The sequence below is a fragment of the Macaca mulatta genome, chromosome 2 (genome assembly GCF_049350105.2).
Source record: "Macaca mulatta isolate MMU2019108-1 chromosome 2, T2T-MMU8v2.0, whole genome shotgun sequence".
NCBI classification, from domain to species: domain Eukaryota; kingdom Metazoa; phylum Chordata; class Mammalia; order Primates; family Cercopithecidae; genus Macaca; species Macaca mulatta.
In genome coordinates, this window is record NC_133407.1 from 57,403,979 (window position 1) to 57,429,148 (window position 25,170).

Consider the following 25,170-nt stretch of genomic DNA (forward strand, 5'->3'; position numbering starts at 1 on the left):
CAAGTTCAAGCCATTCTCCTGCCTCAGCCTCCTGGAGTAGCTGGGACTACAGGCGCCCGCCACCACGGCCAGCTAATTTTTTTGTATTTTTAGTGCAGATGGGGTTTCACCATGTCAGCCAGGATGGTCTCGATGTCCTGACCTCGTGATCTGCCTGCCTCAGCCTCCCAAAGTGTTTTGATTACAGGCATGAGCCACCGCGCCCAGCTGTAAATTTTATAAAGATGGGAGAAGAATTACAATTTTTATGTTTCTGTGTTTTGTTGGTTTCCTATGAGATAGCATTTTTCCTTGGCTTTCTCCAGGATGTTTTGTTTGTAGAGGAGAGTAATTATATATGTCTCTTCAAATGCCAGAACTCTTGACTTTTAACATCTTCCAGCTGTTGAAATATTTGTTCTGTCTCAGTGGACCTAGAGCTTTAACTAAACTTTTGATTTAAATGATAAAATGTACACTGACAGTACCAAGCCAAGTTTAAATATAAATGTAATTTCGATTATGATGACTTTGGCGACTTAATGAAAATATTAAAGGTATTTAAACCAGTACAGTGCAACTTTTGTTCTTGAATTTGCACAGAACTACTCGGTAAATATAGACTGTTGAAAGTCAGAATTATGGTAGATGCTCTTCTACTTAGCAGTATACTTTGCCCTTCACAGATGGTTTTGCCATTGTATTTAACATTGCTCTCCTAGCTATTCCACATTTATTTTCTCAGGTAAATTTGAACTTGCATTATTAGTCAAACATAGAGCAATGCCACTGGGAGTCTTTGAGAATTTTTTTTTTTTTTTGGAGACAGAGTTTCGCTGTTGTTGCCCAGGCTGGGGTGCAATGGCGTGATCTCTGGCTCACTGTAACCTCCGTCTCCCAGGTTCAAGTGATTCTCCTGTCTCAGCCTCCTGAGTAGCTGGGTTTACAGGCATGTGACTACGCCTGGCTAATTTTGTATTTTTAGTAGAGACGGGGTTTCTTCATGTTGGTCAGGCTGGTCTAGAACTCCTGACCTCAGGTGATCCGCCCGCTTTGGCCTCCCAAAGTGCTGGGATTAGAGACGTGAGCCACCTCACCTGGCCTTTTTCTTTTCTTTTCTTTTCTTTTCTTTTCTTTCTTTTTTTTTTTTTTTTTTTTTTTTTAAGAGCAAGATATACAGCTCCAGTGGAGAGGACAACCTGAGTACCTAACTTGACCTTTACCAAAACTAGAATTTTCTTGCCTTACCAATTAGTTCATTGTATTTCTAGGGTGTTCTTAGGTAATAATATTGGAGACCTAATTGTTTATGACCTGAATATATGGTGAGGTGACATGCAGACCACAGAAGCTTGATTAACAGACTTGGTTAAAAATGTACAGTATGCCTGACCGTATTTACATTATAGCGTCAAGGAGGTGACTGCAAATGCTCTGCATGCCAGAGGCAACAGTAAAGGAGATACAACAACCCTGAACCAGGCAACAATTTAGGCTCGGCCACAAGTTACAGATAAGGAAAATCACCTGTGCCAGTGCTTGAGGACTGATCTATCCACCCACTGCCTAATTCTAATTCCAGGTTTCAGTCAAGGAACTTAGCCGCTGGGGTTCCAGTGGTTTTCCTCTTCAGGGAGGTTTTTCAGCTACTGGGAAAGGCTGCTCGGGAGGACAGTTACTCGTCCTCCTCCGATCCAGACTGGCAGAAGTTTTATGCTGAGCGCATTCCATAGATTGCTGAGGTGTGTGGCCCCCTCAGCTTCACAGTGCATGTATCACTGCTAGTGCTTGTAAAACTGGCTTGATGAGTGGCCATGACGTTGTCTTCGTTAACAGGAATTTTCACTTTTTTAGAAAAGATAGTTTATTTTTATTTTTATTATTTTTTTTAGAGACAGGACGTTGGTATGTTGTCCAGGCTACAGTTCAGTGGCTATTCACAGGCAAGATCATAGTGCACTGCAGCCTCACACTCCTGGACTCAAGCAGTCCTTCCACCTCAGCCTCCTGAGTAGCTGGGGCTGTGGACACATGCCTTGGTCTTTAAAAGTAAGTTTAAAGTTTTCATTAGCACTGGCTGCTAGTGAGTCACTCTACTAATAGCCTGGTTCTACCAAATTTCAAAAGGATACATGATCGACTACTCTGGATGAGGGATGAGAACATGAACACTTTGGTATTTGAAGCTTTGACTGGAAGTTATCTGGGTACAGCAAAAGCAGACTTCTCAACCTCGGCACGATTGACATTTTGGGGCCTGATGTTTCTTTGTTGTAGAGGGCTGTCCTGTGCAATGTAGGATGTTTTAGCAGCATTCCTCGTCTCTATCCACTGTTTGCTAGTAGCAGCCCCCTTGCACCCTAGTTGCGACAATCAAAAATGTCTCTGGACGTTTTTGCCTAATGTCCCCATGGGGCAAATCCCTGCTAGTTGACAACCACTATACTAGCATCGTAGTAAACAAAACTAGCTTTGCCTTTGGAGTAGTGAAGCTGTGTAAATCTATCAGACTGGCACAGCAAGAATAGTAATATTGTATTATAAAAGTAATTTATTGTCAAGTTATACTTATAGATTAACAAATAACATTATAATATCCAATATGTGCCTAATAATAACTTATTATAATAAAGACTAATTACAGACTATACCTTCATGTATAACCTTATGGTCTAAGTACTGTTGTCCCTAGTTTTGAAATACAAAACTGAATCCAAGACCTAACTAGGTTCAAACTCCTAAAAGGTTTATTTTGTAAGATATAGTCCCTTCTATATGGCTTAGGTCTTCTCTACCAATTTCACCTGAAGCTAAAAGCAACATTTTCCTTCCTTTATTAGTTTCCTTGCTGTGTTAGTTTCCTACAGCTGCTGCATCAAAGTGCCACAAGCAAAGCGAGTGGCTTAAAACAGTCAGAATTTATTGTCTCACAGTTCTGGAGGCCAGGATTATTTCCATTTCACAGATGAAGATGCTGAGGAAAAGAGAGATGAAATATCTTTTCAAGGTCTTTCAGCAGAGCCAGGATTCTAATCTGAGTCTTTGTTTCCATGGGCTCAATTTCTTTATGTTCATTACTTCTTCATTTTATTTTTCTAGAATATTTCACTTTTTCCCTCATCCTATAAAGTTATTGGGGGAAAAAAAAAGCATAGAAACTTACATCTTTTTTTGTTTTTTGGAGAAACATCTTTTCCAAAGTAAGCTTTTGAGTATTTTTATAGTTCTATTGGTTGTAGGAGAAAACTAGAACCAGTACCAAATCATATTTGTGAGTTTTCCTCTACCATTATTAGCTAATCTAGCATCAGAATCCGGGGAAGAGTTTCCCTTTGATAACATTTCCTTCCTGCAGACATTTAAGACAGGAGATTTCTACTTCCTGATTTCTGGTTCCATAAATACTGTGTATATTGACATAGTGTGAGCCCCATGTTACAACTTTCTAAGTTTTATAAAAAGGTTTTCAAAATTTTTAATTATTTTTCAGGTTTTATAAAATTTTCTGTAATAGCAAACTACTAGGTCATTATCATAAGGGCAAGGACTTAAGTTCAAACTTGGATTTTCCCAAATAGTTTGAACACCCAGTGGCTTAAAACTGTGCAGGCTCCCTTGAAAGGTTCATGGCCTGGTTTGGTTCCTTTTTTTTTTTTTGCTTTTTCCATGAGAATGCTCTTTCCTATTATAGAAAGCTGGAAACCACCTGATACCTGTCTTCTTCTGGGGAAGTTAAGAGTATCTTGGCTAAAGGACGGGCAGTAAGAATGATTGAAAGCTCCTTTGTTCCTGGAACACATGAAGCTTGGTTATTTCTGACCATTTTGGAATTGAGTTCTAAATTCAAGATAGCAAGATGGGGTGGAAAAGAAATGAGGGCCCTGTTTCCTTTTTGCTTTTCTTTTTTCTTCCACTGTCCTATGCACCCTTGATTCCTCTGATGTTACGAGGTGTTGTTTCCTCTGCGTCTATAAGGGGAGTTGGCATTGCTGATAAGTGTTGAAATCTGCCACTACTGAGAAGCACAATATCGATGTCTGGGGTCAGAAAGAACTGAGCTCAAATCCTGGGTAAATTACTTCTCATCTGTCAGAGCCTCAGTGTTCCATCTGTAATATGGGGATAATAACATCTTCATCATGGAGTTTCTGTGAGAATTAATGAGATAATGCACATAAAGCTCTTACTAGAGTGGATATGAATAGTCCTGCTAAGTAACTGATACATACTATCATTAAGATTATTTTTGGTATTATGTTTCTCTCTCTAAAGATTTTGCCATAAATCAAATTATTGCTCTTCTACTTCTAGAATATTTTATTGTTTTAAAAAATGATTTTCAACCTTTATGTAATTGCTACATAGCTGAAGTTATGGCTCACTCTAGGACCAGACCTGAATATATGGCCTCCAGAGCACGAGCAGTTTAGGGATAAATGACTTTAACTCTGTGCCTTTGCCTCCTCAGGAAACCCATGTCAGGCGGCAAGTGAGTGAGGAAAAACTATTGGTCTATTTTTATTCTTTTATAAATTGGTGTAAATCATGTGTACACGTTGTAGTAGCAGTTTTGTTTTTATTTTTTGCACTGTTCCTCAGTGATTAGGAGACACTATAACATTGCTGCTGAAAAATGTGCAATAAATAGTATATTTTTCCTTTTTATTGATATAAGTCAGTGGTATGGTACTCCTGATTTGGAGTGTGGGGTGGCTGTATAATTTGGATAACCTTGTTACCCACTTAAGAAGCTGCCTGCCTGCCCTTCAGGGCTTGCTTATTTCAGCTTATCCCAGGGAGAGAGCTTCAGAAAGGTACTGACAGCCTCTCAGAACTGTGCATCTCCTCTTTTTCAAGGACTATGGGTTCAGAGCATCCCATGGGCAGCCGCAAAAGTGCTGGGCTGTGGCATCTGGTAGTCCTTGGTGACAGGGATGGGGCTTCCCGGCCCTTTTCTGGGTCACTGGCCATCTTTTTTGTGGCAGTGAATCATAGCAGATGCTTATCATACTAATGAACGGGGATCCTCATCTCTACTATTGGCTATGTTATTAACAATGAAATAGGATGTATGTGGCATGTTTGTTAGACTTCAGAATTATCCTGAGGAACTGAGCAAGTAAGGCTATTTGAAATCAGTTTCTGGATAAATATTGTGCCTTGTTTTGCTGGTCTGAGCACTTGCCAAATTGTGGATTTCTTGACATGGGCATTTAGCTCTAATTATGCTTGGTCCACTTGCACATTTGCAAAACATATAATTATCAGGCTTTTAACAAAACGTCAGGCAGTTTAATGGATGGCGTTCTGTTAGGAGAGTAAAAAAAATAATAGCTGACATTTACTGTAAGTTAGGCATGATTGTAAGAGCCTTACACACAATGAGGTAATACATGTGTTACCTCATTTAATCCTCTCAGCAATCCAGTGAAGTTGGTACTGTTACTCCCACTTTACAGATGAGAAAACTGAAACACAGAGAGGATCAGTAACTTGCTTGGGTTCACAAAGCCAGTGAGTAATTGGGTTTCTTTTTGTTTTTGTTTTTGTATTTTTTGAGACGGAGTCGCCCAGGCTGGAGTGCAGTGGCACAATCTCGGCTCACTGCAACCTTCACCTCCTGGGTTCAAGCAATTCTCCTGCCTCAGCCTCCTGACTAGTTGGGACTACAGGTGCTTGCCACCACGCCTGGCTAATTTTTATTTTTTCTACTGTTAGTAAAGACGGGGTTTTACCGAGTTAGCCAGGATGGTCTGGATCTCCTAACCTTGTGATCCACCTGCCTTGGCCTCCTGAAGTGCTAGGATTACGGGTGTAAGCCACTGCGCCCGGCCTAAAATTGGGTTTCTTACCAGACATTCCAAATCGTGGCTTAACTCTTACCTGCTGTGCCGTACTTCATTCCTTTAAAATTGTATATTGTTCCACTAACAACATGTTAGTAGTATAATTCTAAAACCAAGCTTTGAAATGGAAATCAACCTCAATCAAGTGAAAAAAATTTTTAACTCCTTGACTGAAAATAAATTTTAGCATAAATTCAATGTCCTTCATCCCAGCAAAGTTTGACTAGAGTGTTTCTATTCCATTTAAGCACACGATTAAGTGTGAGGGTTTAGGAATCATGTTTTTTAGAAGGAGAAGGGAAACAAGTTGAAATCTACAGAACACTTTTTCTCATACATATATTGGAGGAAAGTAGAAAGAATTTCCTTTGATTTCATAAACCCCATTAACTCCTGTGTATCAGTGCTACTGGACGGAATGTTAGAACCATTAAATTCCTCAGAGGGATTTAATGCATGACAGTCTAGAAGAGGATCTTGGAGAGTGTCCCCAAAGAAGGATGACTTAGAAATGTCACAAAAGGCATTAGAAGATAGGGAGTTTCAGGATTCACAGTTGCTCAGTGTCACTAGATTCTGTATACATGCAAAGAGAAATAATGGCAAAATCCAGGTGTTTAATTTTGTGGGGTGATGGGCTATGGTGGCCTTCGGAAGCCATTTCACTGGCCTGTAAGCACAAAGGTCTGAAAAACCGCAGGCAGCTGCTAACTCAGGAAACATATTGTCGTGGCACCAGCATATTCTAGTAAATATTTTTTTCAGGACAGAGAAGCTGTGTGAATGTTTTAAAGCCTATGGAAAGGGAACTACTGAATAAGTAAAAAAATAAATGTCTCTATCTTGAGAATACATGCCAAAAATCATATGACTATCAATGCTGTGATAAGTCTCAATAGCATCTTTTCTTTTAATTAAACCTTTTTACAAAAGGAAGAACTGGAAATGCTGCTTGGGTTTCCTTCTGTTGGATTTGGGCTATAAAAGAGAGTTCTAAAACAATGTAAGCGGGTATGTGAGAGTTATACCCACAGCTGGGGCTGAGAGATGTGGATTGTGGGAAAGCTGGCTTGTGCAGTCTAACCCTTTCCCTTGCCTCCCCATCACCATCCTTCCTTTCACTCTCCTGGGTGCATCTTGGTAAACTAGTCTGTTTTCCATTCCTGTTCATCCGTATTAAGTACCTAAAATGCTTGCTAATAAGGGTTAAGATAAGAACTCGCCCTAAGGTATGTACATGTTTAACAGCACCTCTCTGACCACAAGGCAAGCCCTTATAGGTCTGTATCCTGCAGAAAGACCTGCCTTGTCACTTGCTTTTTCTTCACAACTCTTATGTACCCAGAGCTTGGGTCCAAGGAAGTATCCTGGTTTAAGGAGTGAGATTGGGATCCACATTTTAAAAAATATTTGATGTTTCCCCAAATGTCCCAGTATTATTTATTGATTAACTCATTAATTTTTTAGAGATTTGAAATGTCACCTCTGTATCCCCAGACATGTCTGTGTCAACTTGTGAACCCACTATTCTGCTTCACAATCCATCAGTCAACTCATGCCCTTGTCCCAGTCTTTGAATTTCTGCAGCTTTACAGTATGTTTTGATACATCATAAGGCTAGTTTATTCTTTTTTTTTTTTCAGTCTTTCTGGATATTTCTGCATGTTTATTTTTTCTGTGTTTTACAGTCAGCTCAACTATTTCCACTCCCCGCCATCTCTCAAAAAACTCTTGCTTGTGTTTTCACTGGGTTGTGTTTAAATTATATATTAACTGAGGAAGAATTGATATCTTGATAATATCAAGCTTTTCTATTTATTACTTTGAGCCTTCTTCTAAAATTGTTTAAGGTTATCCACATATAGAAGAAACCTGTTAAGTTTAATCCTAAATATATTATGTGTTTTGTGGCAATCATAAATAAAATGACATCTTCATTTTGTATTCTAACTGGGTGTTACTCATATATAGAAAAGCCATTTTTTTTAACACCTAATTGCTTTACTGAATTCACTGTCACTTGGTAGTATATTTTCAGTCAATGGTGTCGTCTGCAAAGAGTTAGTTGTTAGAGGGCAGAAAAGACATTCCATTATCAGGTAGTCACTTCAGTTGCATCCTTAAGCAGCCACAGACACCTAGAGTGATGATAGCCATCACTCTATGTATTTTTGATTAAATTCTTGATTTTTACTTTTACTTGTAAAATGGTTCAACCTTGCAGAAAATTATCAAACATGAATATACCTATCATCCATATTTAACAGATACTTTTTGCCATATTAGTGTCAGATCCCTCCTTTTAAACAAAAAAAACTATATAAAACACTTGAGATTACCCAAAGTCCTTCCACCCTCAGCCTTTCTTCCTCCTCTTCCCCAGGGCACCTACTCGGCTGAAGTTGGCGTCTCTTATTCCTGTGCTAACTACTGCATATACATATATGTAGCTTTGGTATTTTAAAAATGTATGCAAGTTGTACGCAAAGTTTTAAATGTTTTCCTGATTTCAAAGTAATAAATATATGCTCAGTCTGAAAATTCTAACCTTTATAGAAATTATGGGACAGAAACTTAAAGGGCTTCATAATAATCTCCTTAAGAAAGCCAGTGTTTACAATAAGGTGTATCATTTTTCTGCCTTTGATGTTGCGTTGCGTATAGTAGAACCAAACACTGTCTGACTTGCTTAACAAAGAATGCCCTCCAGAGAAAAAAATAATTAGATGTGTTTACCATCATATCCTGTTATCTGCTAGTAGTTCTTTATGTTGTTAAAAACAAGAAAAGAAAGAAATCTCAACAAAGGTTACTAGGACCTTAAGTGGATTTCAACAGAGAAACCCATCACTGTTTACACTCCAAGCAACAGACTTCTATAGATTTGATTCAGTTGAAGCACCTGATAGGAGCTGCTGCTTGCACAAAGCAGACGCCTTGATGAGCAGCTGGTAAACTTGGAGCACATATAAGACAATCAAAGGAAGTCTCCATATAAACTTCTCCATGCAAGGAAAGATGGTTTTTCCATTTGCCCTTTTCTGAGCACTTTAACTTCCTCATTATATGTTCCAAATTGTTTCAGAGACTATGTAAACCATATGTTTGTGAAGTGATAGAGACAAACATGGGGAAGTCTGATTAGCGTCAGCTTCCCTCAGGAAGGGGGTTTCTTTCCCAACCCTGTTTAGCCTGCTCCATACTTATTGGACATGGGATAAGTAAGCAGGCATGGGAAATGGGCTTTAAACAGCTGCACCTGGCTGTAGAGTTGCCACTCCTCTTTCTACTGAAGCACATGTTTTAATAGTTACTCTCTATTAAGAAGAGAGATAGTAGGTGCTGGCTGACAGTAAGAGAATGAATTTCATTCAGTGTTTCAGTATTCATTCAAACCTTCATGAGATCAAGTGTGTGAATGTGTATGTGCGTGTGTGAGAACACTCAAGAGCTAACAAGCAAGAGTGAGCTGCTTTTCAGTTTTTGTTCTTTTTTTTTCAGTCCTTTTTTTCTTTCAGTTTTTGTCTCACTGGGTTTGAATTAGGTAGCCAACAAGGATAAATAATCTGTTTACTTCACTACTATTAAATGGAATCATTTCTTTTTATATTAGATTCCCTAGGAGAGCAGTAAAGAAGGTATAAACACCTACATTATTTATTACATAATGCAGAAGTTTACTAGCCTAGACGAAATAATGATGTTGGATATTGGATGATAGTAAATCACTTTAAAAACAAACAAACAAAAAGGCCAACATGTTTCCTGCATTTTATTTTGGACCCGGAAGTCCAGTGGGCCAAGTTCCTTGTTCAGGCGTATTCAATGGCACACCTGTGCAGATGTGTGGAAATAAATAATTGAGGTGAAATCATATAGCTATGATTAGGGCAGCCACAGTTTATCATTCAAACTGGACATTTGAGAGGACTACAGGCATAGTCTGAGCCCAGCAGCCATCCTGGGTCTTAATCAGTGGCATTGTAGTTGTCATTGCTTGAGAGAACAATTAATAAACATTTTTAAAAAGTATCTACTTGTGTCTTTATCTCCCAAAGACAAAAAAATAAAGCATTGATGACTCTGAAAATTGAAAGAGAAAAAAGCTGGCTGGGTGTGGTGAATCGGGCCTGTAATCCCAGTACTTCGGGAGGCCGATTACTTGAGATCAGGAGTTCCAGACCAGCATGGCCAACATGGTGAAACCCTGTCTCTACTAAAAATACAAAAATAGCCAGGCATGGTGGCGCACGCCTGTAATCTCAGCTACACAGGAGGCTGAGGCAGGAGAATCACTTAAACCCGGGAGGCGGAGGTTGCAGTGAGCTGAGAGTGCACCTTTGCATTCCAGCCTGGGCAACAGAGCGAGACTCCGTCATTCTCTCTCTCTATCTCTCTCTCTCTCTCTCACTCACACACACACACACACACACACACACACACACACACACACACACTTAACTGGTTTATTCATATTAACTTATATTCATTTTCTATGAATGCTTGGTCTTGAATTCTATTGGGATAACTTGATAGGTGAAACCACTTTATGTTGACAACTTTTTAGAATTTGAGTCATCTCAAATGATGACTTTATAGCATATCCATTTCTTTGGCTTTCATTTCTTGGGAAATACCTGCGATACCTACGCACATGTCATTGTTTAGGGCCTTACCCCACATTCACAATATTAGGTTGCTTCCATTTATCTTTCTGAAGCAGAACTTTTTAAGCAGAAACAGGTGCCTTTGACTAACAGGTTATGTTTTTTAACTTGTAAATTGGACCAAAAGAGTAATCAAAAGGGTCAGAGAGAAAATAGTAACAAGAAAGCCTCAGTTCATCCTCTTTTTCTCTTTGTTTTGATGCTGTTGTTGTTGAGGTTTTGTTATGTTTTATCCTGGTTTTTGGTTTTTATCTTGAGTCCTATGCTGTTAAATGCATATCTGATATAGTATCTATACAACATGATAAACTTGTTCTATGCTGCTAAAAATTGACTGCTTTGTTTCTAGTAAACATAGTCTTTTAAAAAATAACCATATTTGTTTGTAAAGCGTCTTATTCACCTTTCTCTTTTTATAAACATCATGTCTACTTTGATAAGTCTCATTTTGGATGTGAGAAATATTTGACATATCCAGGTGTGGGTGTGCTGGTCTGTAGGCAGTCTCAGGAGAGCGTTGGAGATAATCGTGCTACACAATCTTTTAATTAATACAGATTACTATCTTGGGAACAATTAGGCTTGATCAGAAGGCAATATTTTGCTTTTATAGATAACTGCATTTGCTGTTTTTTGAGGGGAGAATCTATCAAACTAAATTTTAGAAAAAAAAAATGAAGTTTTTCAAGGAGCATTACAAGGGAGTGGTTGACAGGTAGATGTCCATTCTGAGGAAAATAAATTCCAAGAAATCTTGAGCAAGGTGACCTGTTCTGAAATTCCTAGTGTACTTGACTTTGCACAAGGATTTTTCTTTTCTCTAAGCTCCCCGGACATCATTCATTTGCATTTATTATTAAATAAGGCAATTATTCGATATTCCTAGCGTATATTAGAATTTATTGCATATTCATCCACTTTTGTGACAATTATTTATTGAGCACTCTCATGTTCACCCGCAAGGGTGCGGGTGCAGAATAGAGGAAAAGCTGTGTGTAACTAAGTTCAGGATTTGCCAGGCAAGTACAGTCAAGGAGATGAACATGTATGCAAGACGTGATTTAACTAGGTACCAAGAAATCCAAGCTAGGTAATTTAATATGCATGAACAAGAGGACACGAGGGAATTAAGGACAGGGGGAAAAGTTGTAGAGTCAATGGGTTGTAAGAACTGGTGGGTTAAATAATGGTTGGTGTTGAGGATTAGAGGAGGAGAGTTGGAAAGAAAGGCTGTGCTGGTTAGAGAGAGGTACGTTTGACACTGCGATTACAGAGAGATTGTAGTTGATGGTAATGACAAGGACTAAGGTGTAACCATGGATTTGTGGCTGAAGTAGGGCAGAAAACAAGATCATTGAAGGAGAGTAAAGTCAGGGAATTGAGGGTACGGGGTAGTGGAAAGATCCTTTACAGGAGAGTTCAAGAAAGAAGTAGTGTTGGGGACTTGATGTAAATGACCGAGAGAGAGAGAAGGAGAGAGAGAGAGAGAGAGAGAGAGAGAGAGAGAGTGTGTGTGTGTGTGTGAAGTATAATTGGAGAAAGACAGAGAGCCAGCAGTGAAACTCAAGGGAGAGGATCGGGAATGATCCAGGGGTCTATAATGACTGTGGTTGTGAGTTAGAGACTGATGGCATGAGCTTCAAAGCTGATGATGTTTCAGGAGGAGGAAGCGATCATTGTCTAGAAGCAAGAATAAAAAGCAAGCAGGCAGAGAGCTCTCAGGAGATGCCTTGTTCTCTAGGGAGAGACATGTTTCTCTTAAAGCAAGAACGTGAAGGGAGGGTTCAGAGATGAGGCCAAGTATTTAGAAGACTTTACTAGATTCCCTAAATGAAGGAATTGTATTCCCAGAGGGTACAGTGGAAAGGGTTCAGGAACCAGCTGAGGAGTGGAAAAAGTTGGGGCCAGACTGGGCATGTTCACAGTGCGATGGGAATGGGAGTGCAGGAGAAAGAAGGATATTGGGGGTCCTGAGCCTAATCAGGAGTAGAGGGCATAATGAGATTAGTCCTAGTGGTTTCTGAAACAGGTGGTGAGGCTCTGAGTGTGGGACAGAAGGATGGGTTGGGTGTCTTGCCAGAAACAAGCAGACCTCTGGGACTCTTCTCTCCAATGCATGGTCATTTGGAGATGGGGAGTTTGGGGGGTGAGGTCTTGTTTCCCAGAGCATGAGTAGATTTGGGGCTCCTCCTTCATTCTACAAATAGAGATGTGGAAGCTGGGGAGGTATACCTGCTGGAGCATTACCAAGATGCATGCAAGGATGCAAGGACCACTTATTATAACAGTTCCAGGATGAGGTCAAATGAAACCTAGAGGGTTTCATTTTTTTTTTTTTTTTTTTTGTATTACTTTTATACTTGAGATGCAATTTAGTATGTTACATACATAAAAATAGTAATTAGGTTTAATTGGAGGGGGTTACATTGATTCATAATCAGTAGATAGAATTTGAATTCCAATTCATAGTTTAAAATAAGTCATTCTCTCCCTCTCCTTCCTGCCTACTCCTTGCTGTTTCCACCAAAATGTGCCTTGAAAACTGACAATGTCACAGTCTTATCTGGCTGAATAATTGACATGTTCTTTTCCCTTTCCTTTATAGTGAAGAAAGTTATAACGTCAATGATTATTCCTTAAGAGATCAGCTCTTGGTGGAATCTTGTGACAATGAAGAGCTTAATTCTTCTCCAGGGAAGAACAGTTCCACAATGCTCTATTCAAGACAGAGCTCTGCCAGTCACCTCTTTACTCTGACAGTCCTTAGTAACCATGCGAATGAGAAAGTGGAAATGCTGCTAGGAGCTGAGACGCAGTAAGTATATGTGGGGAAAGGATCGGAATATCTGATGGTATCTCCCTGACCTGATTTCCTTTGGTTTACAGACTCCCTAAAAACAGCAGCTACTATTCATGTTTTTGTTGAGCACCTACTGTTCGCTAAGCGCTACGACTGGGTGCTTTTTACAGATGTTCTTCTTTTCATTGTAATCGTCTTATAGGAGATGGATGTTGTTATTTTTGTCCCTATAAGTCCTGAGAGATGCACTGTGCTTTAGGTGTTTTTATAGAGTGGTTTAAAAATCATTTTACTTTTTTTATTGACAAAGAATATGATACACTATCCTTAGGGAATATGACTCAACTGGTAGTTTGAGTCTAGGCCATAAGCCCTCTTAGGTAATGGAATTGAGGTCGTTTCTCAGTCACCTACCTTCAACCAGAGAGCAGAAAGCCCAATGATTTCTGTCAAAAGAGCTACCCAGTTTATGGAAATATACTGATAAATCCTCTTTCTAATCCAGAGCTTATGCAAGACCAAAACAGGCATCCTGTTTGTGCCTGCAGTTTCGCCAGCAGTTAGTGTGCAGTTAGTTCTCGCATTGGATGAGTGGCAGTGAGGGTTAACTTTCAAGTTCACCTTCGTGATTTTTTGGTGGTGATTTTAAAGCTAACTGACCAATTTATTTGTTTAGAAACTGGAAACTTACTCTTGCAATAATCATCATGGGCAGATGTTATATTGGGTCAGAGAGTGGAGCAGTGGAGGGAAAGGAGAAGTTCCCTAATTCTTTGTCCTGTCAGATTCCTGCCTCCCACTCCATGTCTGCCAAAGTTCCTAAATGATGTGGTTCAAATGGATCGGCACCTAATGAGTAACAACCCTAAAACTGTAGGAAGATCTTAGAGAAAGTGATCCCAGAGAGGTATCTTCGCCTTAAGACAGATTTTATCAGTGTTCCTAGATGATTAAAGAAAATATTAAAGAAAAATTATTCAAGGACACTTGCTAAAGCACAGTAAGGCTGGCTTTATTCAAGATCATCTTAATAGGTGGAAGGACCATTGCAGCAAGGTCTTCAGTGGGGGAGACAGATTGGGCTCAACTTCGAATCCAGCATGGGCCAGTGGGAATTTACAGCCATGGAGCAGGATGGAGGTCAGTGGATGGAAACTCACTAAGAGGAAATATCAGGGATAAGGGCGATTCTGGCTAAACTAACCAAACAAGATTCTTGCTGAAGACAGGCCAGAGTAATTAGACATCATAACCTCTGGGATGATGGAGAATAATGAATCTGATTATCAGATATTGAGGATGGAGTAGGGGATATTCTTGCCAAGCTGACTTAGTAGGGTTCTTTGCTGAAACTGGATTTTATGAAGAAGTGTACAGATGAGCCTAGGAGAAGGTACAGAAATCTAACTAAAGTTTGGCCAAGCAAAGAATCTTTGTCAAGAGACATAAGAAAAATGTGAAAATTACAAGGCATCTGCATAAAATGTCAAGTTATTGCATATCTTTTGGCACTAGAAGTAACATTTCACAGGCTGGAGAAAAACAAAGACAGGTTGGTGAAAGCTATAGAATATTCCAAATGAACTGGAGAGTTCACCGAGGTAATGAAAAAAGCAATGTATTTCATAAGGCTACAGCTAACCGTAGAGAGTGATTCCTCTGATAGATCTGGTCAAAGTCTTCTGGAAAAGATTCACCGTCGTAAATGTCATTAAAAACATTCATAATTCATGGGAGGAGATCAGCATGTCAGCATGAACAGGAGTTGGGAAAAGTTGATTGCAACTCTCATGGATGACTTATGAGGGGTTCAAGACTTCAGTGGAGGAAGCAACTACAGATGCAATGGAAACAGTGAGAGAACTAGATTTAGAAATGGAGACTGAAGATGCAACTGAATTGCTGCAATCTTATAATACAACTTGAACAAATGAGGAGTTGCTTCTTCAGGATGAGCAAAGAAAGTGAAGTTGCTGCGAGCATTGTTGAAATGACAACAGAGGAGTTAGAATATTGTGTAAACTGAATTGATAAAGCAGTAGCAAAGTTTGAGAGGATTGACTCCAATTTTGCAAGAAGTTCTACAGAGGATAAAATACTATCAAACAGCATTGCATGCTATACAGAAATCTTTCATGAGTGAAAGAGTCAATTGATGCAACAAATTTCATTGTGGTCTTAATTTAAGAAATGGCCACAGCCACACAAACCTTCAGCCACAATCACCCTAGGTAGCAACCATAAAAAAAAAAAAGAAAAGGAACTTCATCTTCATGTGTTTGTTTACAAAACAAACAAATGCCTTTCTCTGAGGTCTCAGAGTTCTTCCCCTAAAGGTGCTGGAAAGCGCTGATGGCATTCCAAGCTTGCAGCTCTGGGGAGGTGAGCTTGGGTGGGCGTGTGCTTGCTTGTCTGTGAGGTAACGAGCAAGTGACATACCCAAGACCAGGGCCAAGGGGAGGCATTACTTGAATTCCAAAAGTGGTTTAAACCCCTTCGCCAGTGAGGACAAACCTAGACTTCCTTTGTCTGGGGAAACTTTTCCTTAAAACAGAATTTTTAGTATGCCTGTGCTTTCAATTTTATATGACTTTAAGGATGAGAACGACTTAAACACTTTGGAAATTAGTACTTTTCCAGTGTTCTAGAGAATTCTCAGAAACTAGTGACTTCCTTTTCCCCATATAGTTAGTAATGGTGAAAGTGTTGCTGGTTTTGCCTTGTGTTTTCCTTTTCTTTCAGTTTACAAGGCTTGTTTGTTCTTTATTCAGACTTTGCCAACATCTCAACAGAGATTTTCCTGACTGTCTCATTCATAATTTATGTAATCTCCACCACTCGTTTCTGAGATGATTCCAAGAGAGTAGGAGGTGAACTGACACGTCCAGCTTATTTTCACGCCAAGGCTAAATCCTTTCCTGGGACATTCTGTAGCATTTGTTCCATCCTTTTGCCTTTTAATCTTGCCAAAGACTGAATGGTTGTTCGTTTCCTCAATCAGACATGTTCTCAGAATATTTAGTCATGTCACTTGGAAACCCATGGGTCTGACTCATATTTGTAGTTCTTTAATTAATAGCAAGAGGACATTCCAGAAGGGGCATGGGACAGAGGTCTCCTTGGGTACAGAAGGAGTGACTCTCTCGTTCTCTTTGCTCTCCCTGCCCCCACCCTCAATTACAGTTGAGAAGTAAATAAATGGACATGCTTTTAAGACATAGAATAGTATTGGTGTTGAAAAATATATTTAACAACTAAAGACTCACTTTCTTTAAAAAAAAAAAAGACTATTAAAAAACCTGGCAAATTGTTACATGCCATGTTTGCAAATATGCAGGTTAGCTCTGGATACCTAGTTTTGAGCAATTAGAGCTTTGACGTGCATAGAATGTGTTCCAAAATTTGTGAAATGCATCAGTAAGTATATATTGTTTAGGTTTTCTTTCTTTTATGTCTGTGTGGTTAATATGGTTCATTGTCAATCTAGCTGAAGAAACAAGGTTTTGACCACCGCTCTAGCCTTAAGTAATTGAAGAACTTCAGACCAGTCAGGTATATCTTTTCACTACTTACTCTTTGACCTGAAAAATAATGAATTTTACACCTAAATATTTATCTTCTTTGAAAACCTGTTGTCACTAAAGGCCACCAGAGGATATACCACATGTAAAATCAGCAGTAGGAGGGGTGCAGCTGTTTGGCACAAGGACAGTTTGACTTCAGAAGACAATGAAATTGTGGAAGAAAAATCAATGGCTTTGATTACATAAAGAATGCAGAAATGCTCACCGAAAGGAGATGAGGCAAATAGTGAGCATCTGGGATGTGCCAGGCACTGAGCCAGCTGTAGAGCATGATGAAGGGACCCATGGGTGTTTCTAGAGGAGGATAGAATTTTGAGCTGAAGAAAGCATATACGTAAGGTGATCAGACATCTTGGTTTTCCCAGAATCAGTGATTCAAGTTTAGGTCTGTTGTCCTGGTGAAATTATGAATGATTCTCTTTTTGACTCTCAAAAGGTCCTTGTTTACACAATGAAATATATAATGACCCTAATTATGTATAATTATAATAGTATATAAAATAAAATATTATCAATAACAAATTATAAATATATACACATATTTATAATTATATACATGGTCCAGCTCCCTCATTTTCTTCCCCCATGTGAAGTGAGACTCACAAAGGCCATACAGGAAGTGAGTTATTGCCAAAGCTGGAACTAGAATCTGGCCTTCCTGACAGTCTAGCACACTCTCTAGTAACAAATTTTAATCTTTTTATGGAGAAGCTGCCAACCAGTAGGCTGTTCCACCCCCACTTCGCTGCTCAGTTTGGCTTGTTCTGGATTTGGAAGGAAAACTCCAGGAAGTCAGTTGCCATTAACTGTGAGAAACTACTAAAATACATAATATTTTAAGCCCAAAGACTTTGTTATTTTTTATTTTATTAAGATAGAGGTTCACTCTGTCACCGGGGCTGGAGTGCAGTGGCATGATCTCAGCTCACTGCAACCTCCCCCTCACGAGTTCAAGTGATTCTCCTGCCTCAGCATCCCAAAGAGCTGAGATTATAGGTGCTTATCACCACGCTTGGCTAATTTTTTTATTGTTAGTAGAGACGGGGTTCACCGTGTTGGCTAGGCTGGTCTCAAACTCCTGACCTCAATTGATCAGCCCGCCTCAGCTTCCAAACGTGCTGGGATTACAGGCATGAGCCACTGTGCCTGGCCAAAATACATAGGCTTTAAAAAGGAAAAAGGTTGTGGAAACCTAGATGTTAAATTTAGGGTATCATATGGGTTGGAATATTTTATAATAAAATGCAAAATAGATATTGCATCCCCAAAATTATTTTCCATGTTAAACTTCCTTTTTTGTTCCTTTGCCTGTGTTTTTCATACTTCCTGGAGTGCCCTCTTCAGGCCTCCTCAGGTGGCCAGGTAGGTCCTATTAGGGCCCATGTCAAGCCTTTCCTCTGCTGAGGAACCTCTCAGTACCGCACACTGCAGTCTCATCCTGAGAATGCCCAGTGCTCGCTGTGTGTGACACTCTTGTCAGTTCACTTTCCCCTCATGTTTTCTGTCTCACCCACCCTCCAGTGTATGACTCCAAACCCCCAGCCTACTCCTACATCCTTCCTTCCCTTTACAGAACTTCTCAAGAGAGTGGCCTTCGTTTCTCCGGATTAATTAATTCAGTGGATTTTTGTCAGGCACCTACTTCCCGTCAAGTGCTATTCTCAGTGCTGGGATGTAGCAGTGAAGCATACAGAGATCAGATCTCTGCTCTTAGGCTTATATCCAAGTGAAGAACCGATCCCCTTGGGCTTCCTGCTTTTAGGAAGATGACTGGATGGATGGAAGCTTTTGCCAGTCTGCGTGGGCAAATGGCCTGCAATGAACTGGGATGTTGGGAAAGCATTTCTTCTTGATCCAGTTAAAAATATAGGATCATTTCAGGTAGTGGTAAGTACCTAAAGCTGGTGATATGATCTGGAGTGAGTGCTAATTGGGGGGTGGTAGGGATATGTACTCTAACTTAGGTGGTGCAGAAAAACTTCTCTTAAGAGGTGATATTTGAGCCTTGAGTGAAAAGGGGGAGTCAACCCTTAGGAAAATGCAGAGTCAGAATGTTTCACCCAAAGAGAACAGCAAGTGCAAAACCTCTAAGGAAATGAGTTTAGTGTTCTCAAACTTGGCCTGAACCTGGAGAATGTGGCTGGAGCAGAATAAACCAGGGAGAGGGTGGTGGTCAGTGGGCAGCAAAGGCCAGTTTGTGTAAGAGCAGAGCTACTCCAGTGCTGTCTGTGGGCCGTCAGTCCTCAGGTAGTTACCAGCCTGGTATGTAGGAAGCAGTTTGACATTTCTGAGGCATCAAAACTTGTGATGATTTTAACAATTGATTTTTATTGTATTTCTAAAAACGCTTGGTCCGCAATGGATTCAAGGAGAGGAGACTGGTTCTCTACCAGAGGTATTTTGAGAAGTACTGATTTAGAGCCACGTAAGTCATAGCAGGAAGTTTCAGGAACAGCAGGGGCCCTGGGGTGAGGGACAGAAGTTTCAGTGGGGCGAACAATGAGAACCCTAACCCTAATCCTGTTGGAGTAGTCGAGGGAGTCCCAGTGTTGGCTTGGACCATGATATATAAGAGGAGATAGAAAAGTTGTATTTTGGAGACAAAAACAACAGGACCAACCGATGGATTGGATGAGTTGAGGTGGCAGTAACTTGAAGAGAGGAATCGATGATACTAAGATTTTTGGCGTGAGCTGCTAGCACCATATGTTGAGTTGTTTCTTAATCAACCTTGGCGTGGCTTCTTCCTCTGGCACCCTGTTGAGGCCTCTCCATCAGATTAACAGGCTTCCTGGTTTCACACTCAGCAGTTCAATCTTCCTCTTTCTTTACCTCTCGTATTTAGTTTTATTGACCATCCAGCTCTTTCACGCAAACCTTTTTTTTGAGATTATGTTTTTCTCAGCCTCTTATCTATGCTCTTAGTTTGCCTCTCACACCTATGGCCATTCCTCTTCTCTGTCTCTTCAAAAATGCAGCCTGTCCAGAACCAAACATCAACACTGCCCGTGGCTTTCCCCGACACACACATTCTGTAAATGGTACCATTGACACTGTTTTGTGTTATCCAGTCTGGAGACTTGGTGCTGTTTTTGATGCTTCTGTGTCAGAACAGATCCATCATCTGCCAGTTCTTCCTGTGTAAAAGTCTATTTCATCTTTCCACATCTTTCCATTCCACTGCCTCCTTCCTAGGTCAACCAGATCACTTTTGAACTACCCCGATGACCTCCTAGCCATTCTCCTCTCCCATCAATACAGTACTGTTTTATCACCAATCCCTCAGCTCAGCTCTAATCTTCTCCTTTCCTTGCTTTGTACATAGCGAGTGGGTTCCCAGTAAATATTTTTGGGATTCGTAAATATTATAACTAGCTTTTCTCTATCCAAGACAAGGTAGAAGAGTAACCGGGTGTGGAGAAAAACTGCTTCCTATCTGTCTCTATTTACTGCCCTTGTTGTTACTGCTGGAGCAAGTTTTTCCCAAATTTTACTTGTTTTTCAATGTTTGCTATTAAGGATTCAGTCAGTGTTTTTTGGGGTGTACATCTAAGTCATGTATACTGTGTTATATCTGTTTGTCCATGACAGGCCCTAAGTCATGGTATTGTTAATGAGACAATAGTCTGTGAAAAATACAAAAGCCTACCCTTTATAAAAGGACAAAAGAAGAATGTTTTACCACTGTCATTCCTTTTTCCCTCTGGGTCTTTCAAGAGGAATGTGGGAGCCAGAGAGCCCCCTTTGTCTGCCTTCATTAAAATGAAGCACAGACAGCTGCAGCTGGCACACACAACAGGCTGTGGCAAGTGGAATCCTTGGCTTCCTGCATTTGCAGTAAAATTTAGATGTCATTTGGGTGTAGTGTATACCGTCATGAAACATCTAGGACATGTTCAGTGATGAACATAAACTTTCTTCACTCATTATATGACAGTTATAGGATATGATGACCTTAGCCCATAATCAAATATCCTTCTCAAAATTTCTCCCTCACAGAGCTAGAAGCATAATGAATGTGGTCGGTGCTGTCAACCATCCAGACACCAATTCCTGGGCCTCCTGATAAAGGGGCATTGTTTGCAGGCAGCCTTTGAGCTTTTCCTGCTTCTGTTAATGATTTAATTAACAACAGGAAGTACATGGAATGGAATAAAATTGTAAATAGTATCTCTGACATGTTATATACTTCATCCTTTTAGAAAAATCACAACATAAAGACAGTACACATGGAAACATTGTGTTTGTTGCAGGGTACAGCATTTTTTCCTTGTCAAATCTAAATTCTAAGTCCAATCGTAATCTTACATTTGTCTAGTGCCTGTCAAAGGATCTGATCTTATGTAATCCTCATCACCAACCCCAACAGGACAGGAGGTCTTTTATCAACGAGGAAACATTATTGACCCGCTTCAGGTTAACTGAAGGATTCTGGACCAGATTTTTTAGGTCTGAACTAACGTAATATGATAAACAAGAAATAATTGATTTAACTATATAGCATGTGACAAAAATCAGAATTTTAGAACTCTTAATTAGTGGGCTAGGGATATTATTTTGCTTCAGTTGGATTTTTTTAAATTTGGCAAATTGAGCTGATAATCTAGTTGTTTAAGGCATTTTTAATGACTTTTTTTCACGCTGTGGGCTTTCATGGATCAGTTTTCTGAACTAATCTGGTTGAATTGAATGTGCAAGGGAATGAACAAAAACAGCTATCTTCACAATGCTATTCTTTACAAAGGTTCGAAGGACTTTTTTCAAAGGCCACGTATATAGAAAATTCAAAAGGAACCAAAGGTAAATGTGTAGGCTGTGAGAAGAAACACAAAAGGTAACTGGTCAAATGCCATTTTGGGAGGGATAAAAGGAAGGTTAAAGAGCAACTGAGGGTTCTTTTTTTCTATTGAGAAATCAGGAAAACCCTGTTAAGTGATGGAGTCCTCAGCCTGTGTTCTGTTCTGTGCAGCCTCACCTGCAGCCCTGCCTCTGTGATTTCAAAGCCTGCTTCCTACTTTCTCAGTATGTATCTGTCTTTTGTAGCTGATGCCTGGTATTCCATAAGAAGTGAGACTTTGCTGTATCTTTGACCTTCATGCAATTAACTTTAAACCTGCTGTGCATAATTAATTATATGAGAGAGAGAACAAGGTGCTACCACAGCTGATAGAAAACTGTAGAAACATCATTTCATGCCATGCATGGAGATTGAGGTTATGAAAGGACTGCATTTATAGATATTTAAGTTCAAAGAGTCTCTTCTCCATTTAGTCTTCTCTCTCTGCCTAGGGCAAACGTTTTGGCAGAGTGTTCCATTTCAGCACACTGCACGCTGTGTTGGGTTTTGTTGAGTGTTTTCTGCTCTGTGTGTTCCTTCATATTGCGGGCGGTGAAAAGCCAGGGAGTCCAGCGTATTCACTCTGCACCCCTGCCCAGCTCAGGGCCTGTGCAAAGTGAATGTGGGTGGAGGAAGGAGCGGTCGGGTGAGTCTTGAAAGTTGATATGCTGCAGATGGGCTTCAGTGCAGCATTGCTTACTCTGTCCCTTTGGGCAAAGGGAAAAGTCTGTGAACTGGCTGTGTGGTAGATTGTGAATTCATCTCGATTGTTTTGTATCAATATGTCCCTGGAGAAAATAGATGTCTGTGAGTGAGCCCTAGACTTCAGAGCTAAATTTAATAGTAGGTAAGTCGGCCGGGCGCGGTGGCTCAAGCCTGTAATCCCAGCACTTTGGGAGGCCGAGATGGGCGGATCACGAGGTCAGGAGATCGAGACCATCCTGGCTAACACGGTGAAACCCCGTCTCTACTAAGAAATACAAAAAACTAGCCGGGCGAGGTGGCGGGCGCCTGTAGTCCCAGCTACTCGGGAGGCTGAGGCCGGAGAATGGCGTGAACCCGGGAGGCGGAGCTTGCAGTGAGCTGAGATCCGGCCACTGCACTCCAGCCTGGGCAGCAGAGCGAGACTCCGTCTCAAAAAAAAAAAAAAAAAAAAAAAAAAAATAGTAGGTAAGTCTATGCCCTGGTTTTTCCTGTCCCTAAAATCCATCTTACAACAGCTTAGTTCCTGCTTTAGAGATGTAGTGCTCTCTGCTTCATAGCTGGGGAGCTTTTTTTTTTTTTTTTTTTTTTCCCCTGAGACAGAGTTTCGCTCTTGTCACCCAGGCTGGAGTATAATGGCGCACTCTCGGCTCACCGCAACTTCCGCCTCCCAGGTTCAAGCAATTCTCTTGCCTCAGCCTCCTGAGTAGCTGGGATTACAGGCATGCACCACCACGCCCAGCTAATTTTGTATTTTTAGCAGAGATGGGGTTTCTCCATGTTGGTCAGGCTGGTCTTGAACTCCCAACCTCAGGTGATCCACCCACTTCGGCCTCCCAGAGTGCTGGGATTACAAGCGTGAGCCGCAGTGCCTGGTCTCTTGGCAGGCTTTTGGAAGCCCCAGGGAAAGTCCTGTGGATTTGACAGCATCTGAGATGGGGGTGAGACTGACTCAATTGAAGCAGTTTCAAGAAGCTGCTGCTTTCAGTGATAGCAACAATGAGTGTCTTGTTGTATCCTCTGGAGTCCCTGCGAGGGGCGGCCATGTCTCAGAGATGCTATTAGCATCCAGGCAGCATGCCACAGAAGTGAAAGATTTCATCTGGACCTCTGGAAACTGGCAGCAGGGCAAAGCCACTGCTGATCCTGGCCACTCAGTGCCAGAGACGGTGTCTGTGTACAGGAAGATCTGCCTCACTGGCTCTAAGTTGCTCTAAATTGCTCCGGAAGACAGCAGTATAGGCTGTGTATAACTTGTTTGGGTATGGCATAGAGAGACACAAATGGATCATTTTCGATTTCTCTTGGTGAGCAACTCTTCCTTTCATAAGGTATTTTGTTTTCGATTGGCTTTGTACTTTGGAAATTCCACTGAAGCCTGCGTAAAAAATGATCTTATTCCCAATAAAGACATGATAGCAAAGATAGAAATGTTTGCCTGGGAATTATTTTACATGAAGTTGTGCTTTGCTTATTTCTTATAGAACTATGGTACAGCCCTTTGTCTTGTATTAGAGAGAGAGGTTTTTTTTTTTTTTTTTTTTTTGAGACGGAGTCTTGCTGTGTCGCCCAGGCTGGAGTGCAGTGGCCGGATCTCAGCTCATTGCAAGCTCCGCCTCCCGGGTTTTTACGCCATTCTCCTGCCTCAGCCTCCCGAGTAGCTGGGACTACAGGCGCCCACCACCTCGCCCGGCTAGTTTTTTGTATTTTTTAGTAGAGACGGGGTTTCACCGTGTTAGCCAGGATGGTCTCAAACTCCTGACGTCCTGATCCGCCCGTCTCGGCCTCCCAAAGTGCTGGGATTACAGGCTTGAGCCACCGCGCCCGGCCAGAGAGAGAGGTTTTAAAAGCAAGACAGGAGCCTTGGCTTCTATATAAATTGTGCATATTACTACTTGACACACTATCTTGACCAAAGCCTAGCCTCATCTTAATCTTTGAAAATGCCTGTCTTTCAAGATCCCACAGTTTCCGCCCTTCCTGCCTTCCATCATTATTTTGTAAACACTTGCTAGGTAACACCACCTCTTTGATTTCCGACTGCCTGGGTTAGGTGTTTAACATACCAGACTTGCTTTGTCCTCTGAAAAAATAGAAATAATTTTGGTACTGTTTTCTTTTCAAGATTGTTATAAAAACTAGGTTAGATGATACTTGGAATTGTTTAGTACCATACCTGAAACATACGTGCTTCAGAATTAAATAGAACAAGGCCCAGTTCCTGCCATTTTGGAGTTTATAGCCTGGTAAGAGAAGCAGATAAGTCAGTAAATGATTGGGCTCAATATGTGATGAGTTATATAATTCATTCATTAGCAGACGTATACTGAGCCCCTGGTATGTGGCGGGCAGTGTTGTAGAGATAATGCAGTGAACCAAATGGATAAGCTGCCTGCTTTTATGAGGCTTACTGTTGACCAGCAGTATAATAGAATTGTGCAGAGACGTGCCCTGGAAACAGGATTATCAGACTGGGATGGGGATGGAAGGATTGATTTATGTATCAGAGGAGCCCCCGCTGGAGGAAGTGAGCCTTGTGTTTTCAACACTGAGTGGATATATGTTGAGCCAAAGGAGCCCAATACAAAACCATGTATACTAAAGGATTTCATTTGCAAAAAGTACAAAAGAAGCATGGTAATAGAAATTCCATGGTAATGAAAAACAGAACCTGGTGCATCTATGTCTTGGTAAGTAAACACAGAGCTGTACTCGCTTATGATTAACTCAGTTTATGTTACGTATGTTAAGAAAT

The 25,170-nt window shown here is 40.6% G+C and overlaps 1 protein-coding gene across 2 annotated transcripts in view; it reads left to right on the forward strand.

Moving 5' to 3' along the window:
• The window catches only part of ARHGEF26 (Rho guanine nucleotide exchange factor 26), a 137,984-nt gene that overhangs the window by 107,044 nt on the left and 5,770 nt on the right, over positions 1-25,170 (forward strand). For both annotated transcript variants that reach the window (XM_015131841.3, XM_077994162.1), the window contains one exon: positions 13,098-13,307. In XM_015131841.3, coding sequence (XP_014987327.3) covers positions 13,098-13,307 — 210 coding nt within the window. The remainder of the gene's footprint in view (positions 1-13,097; positions 13,308-25,170) is intronic.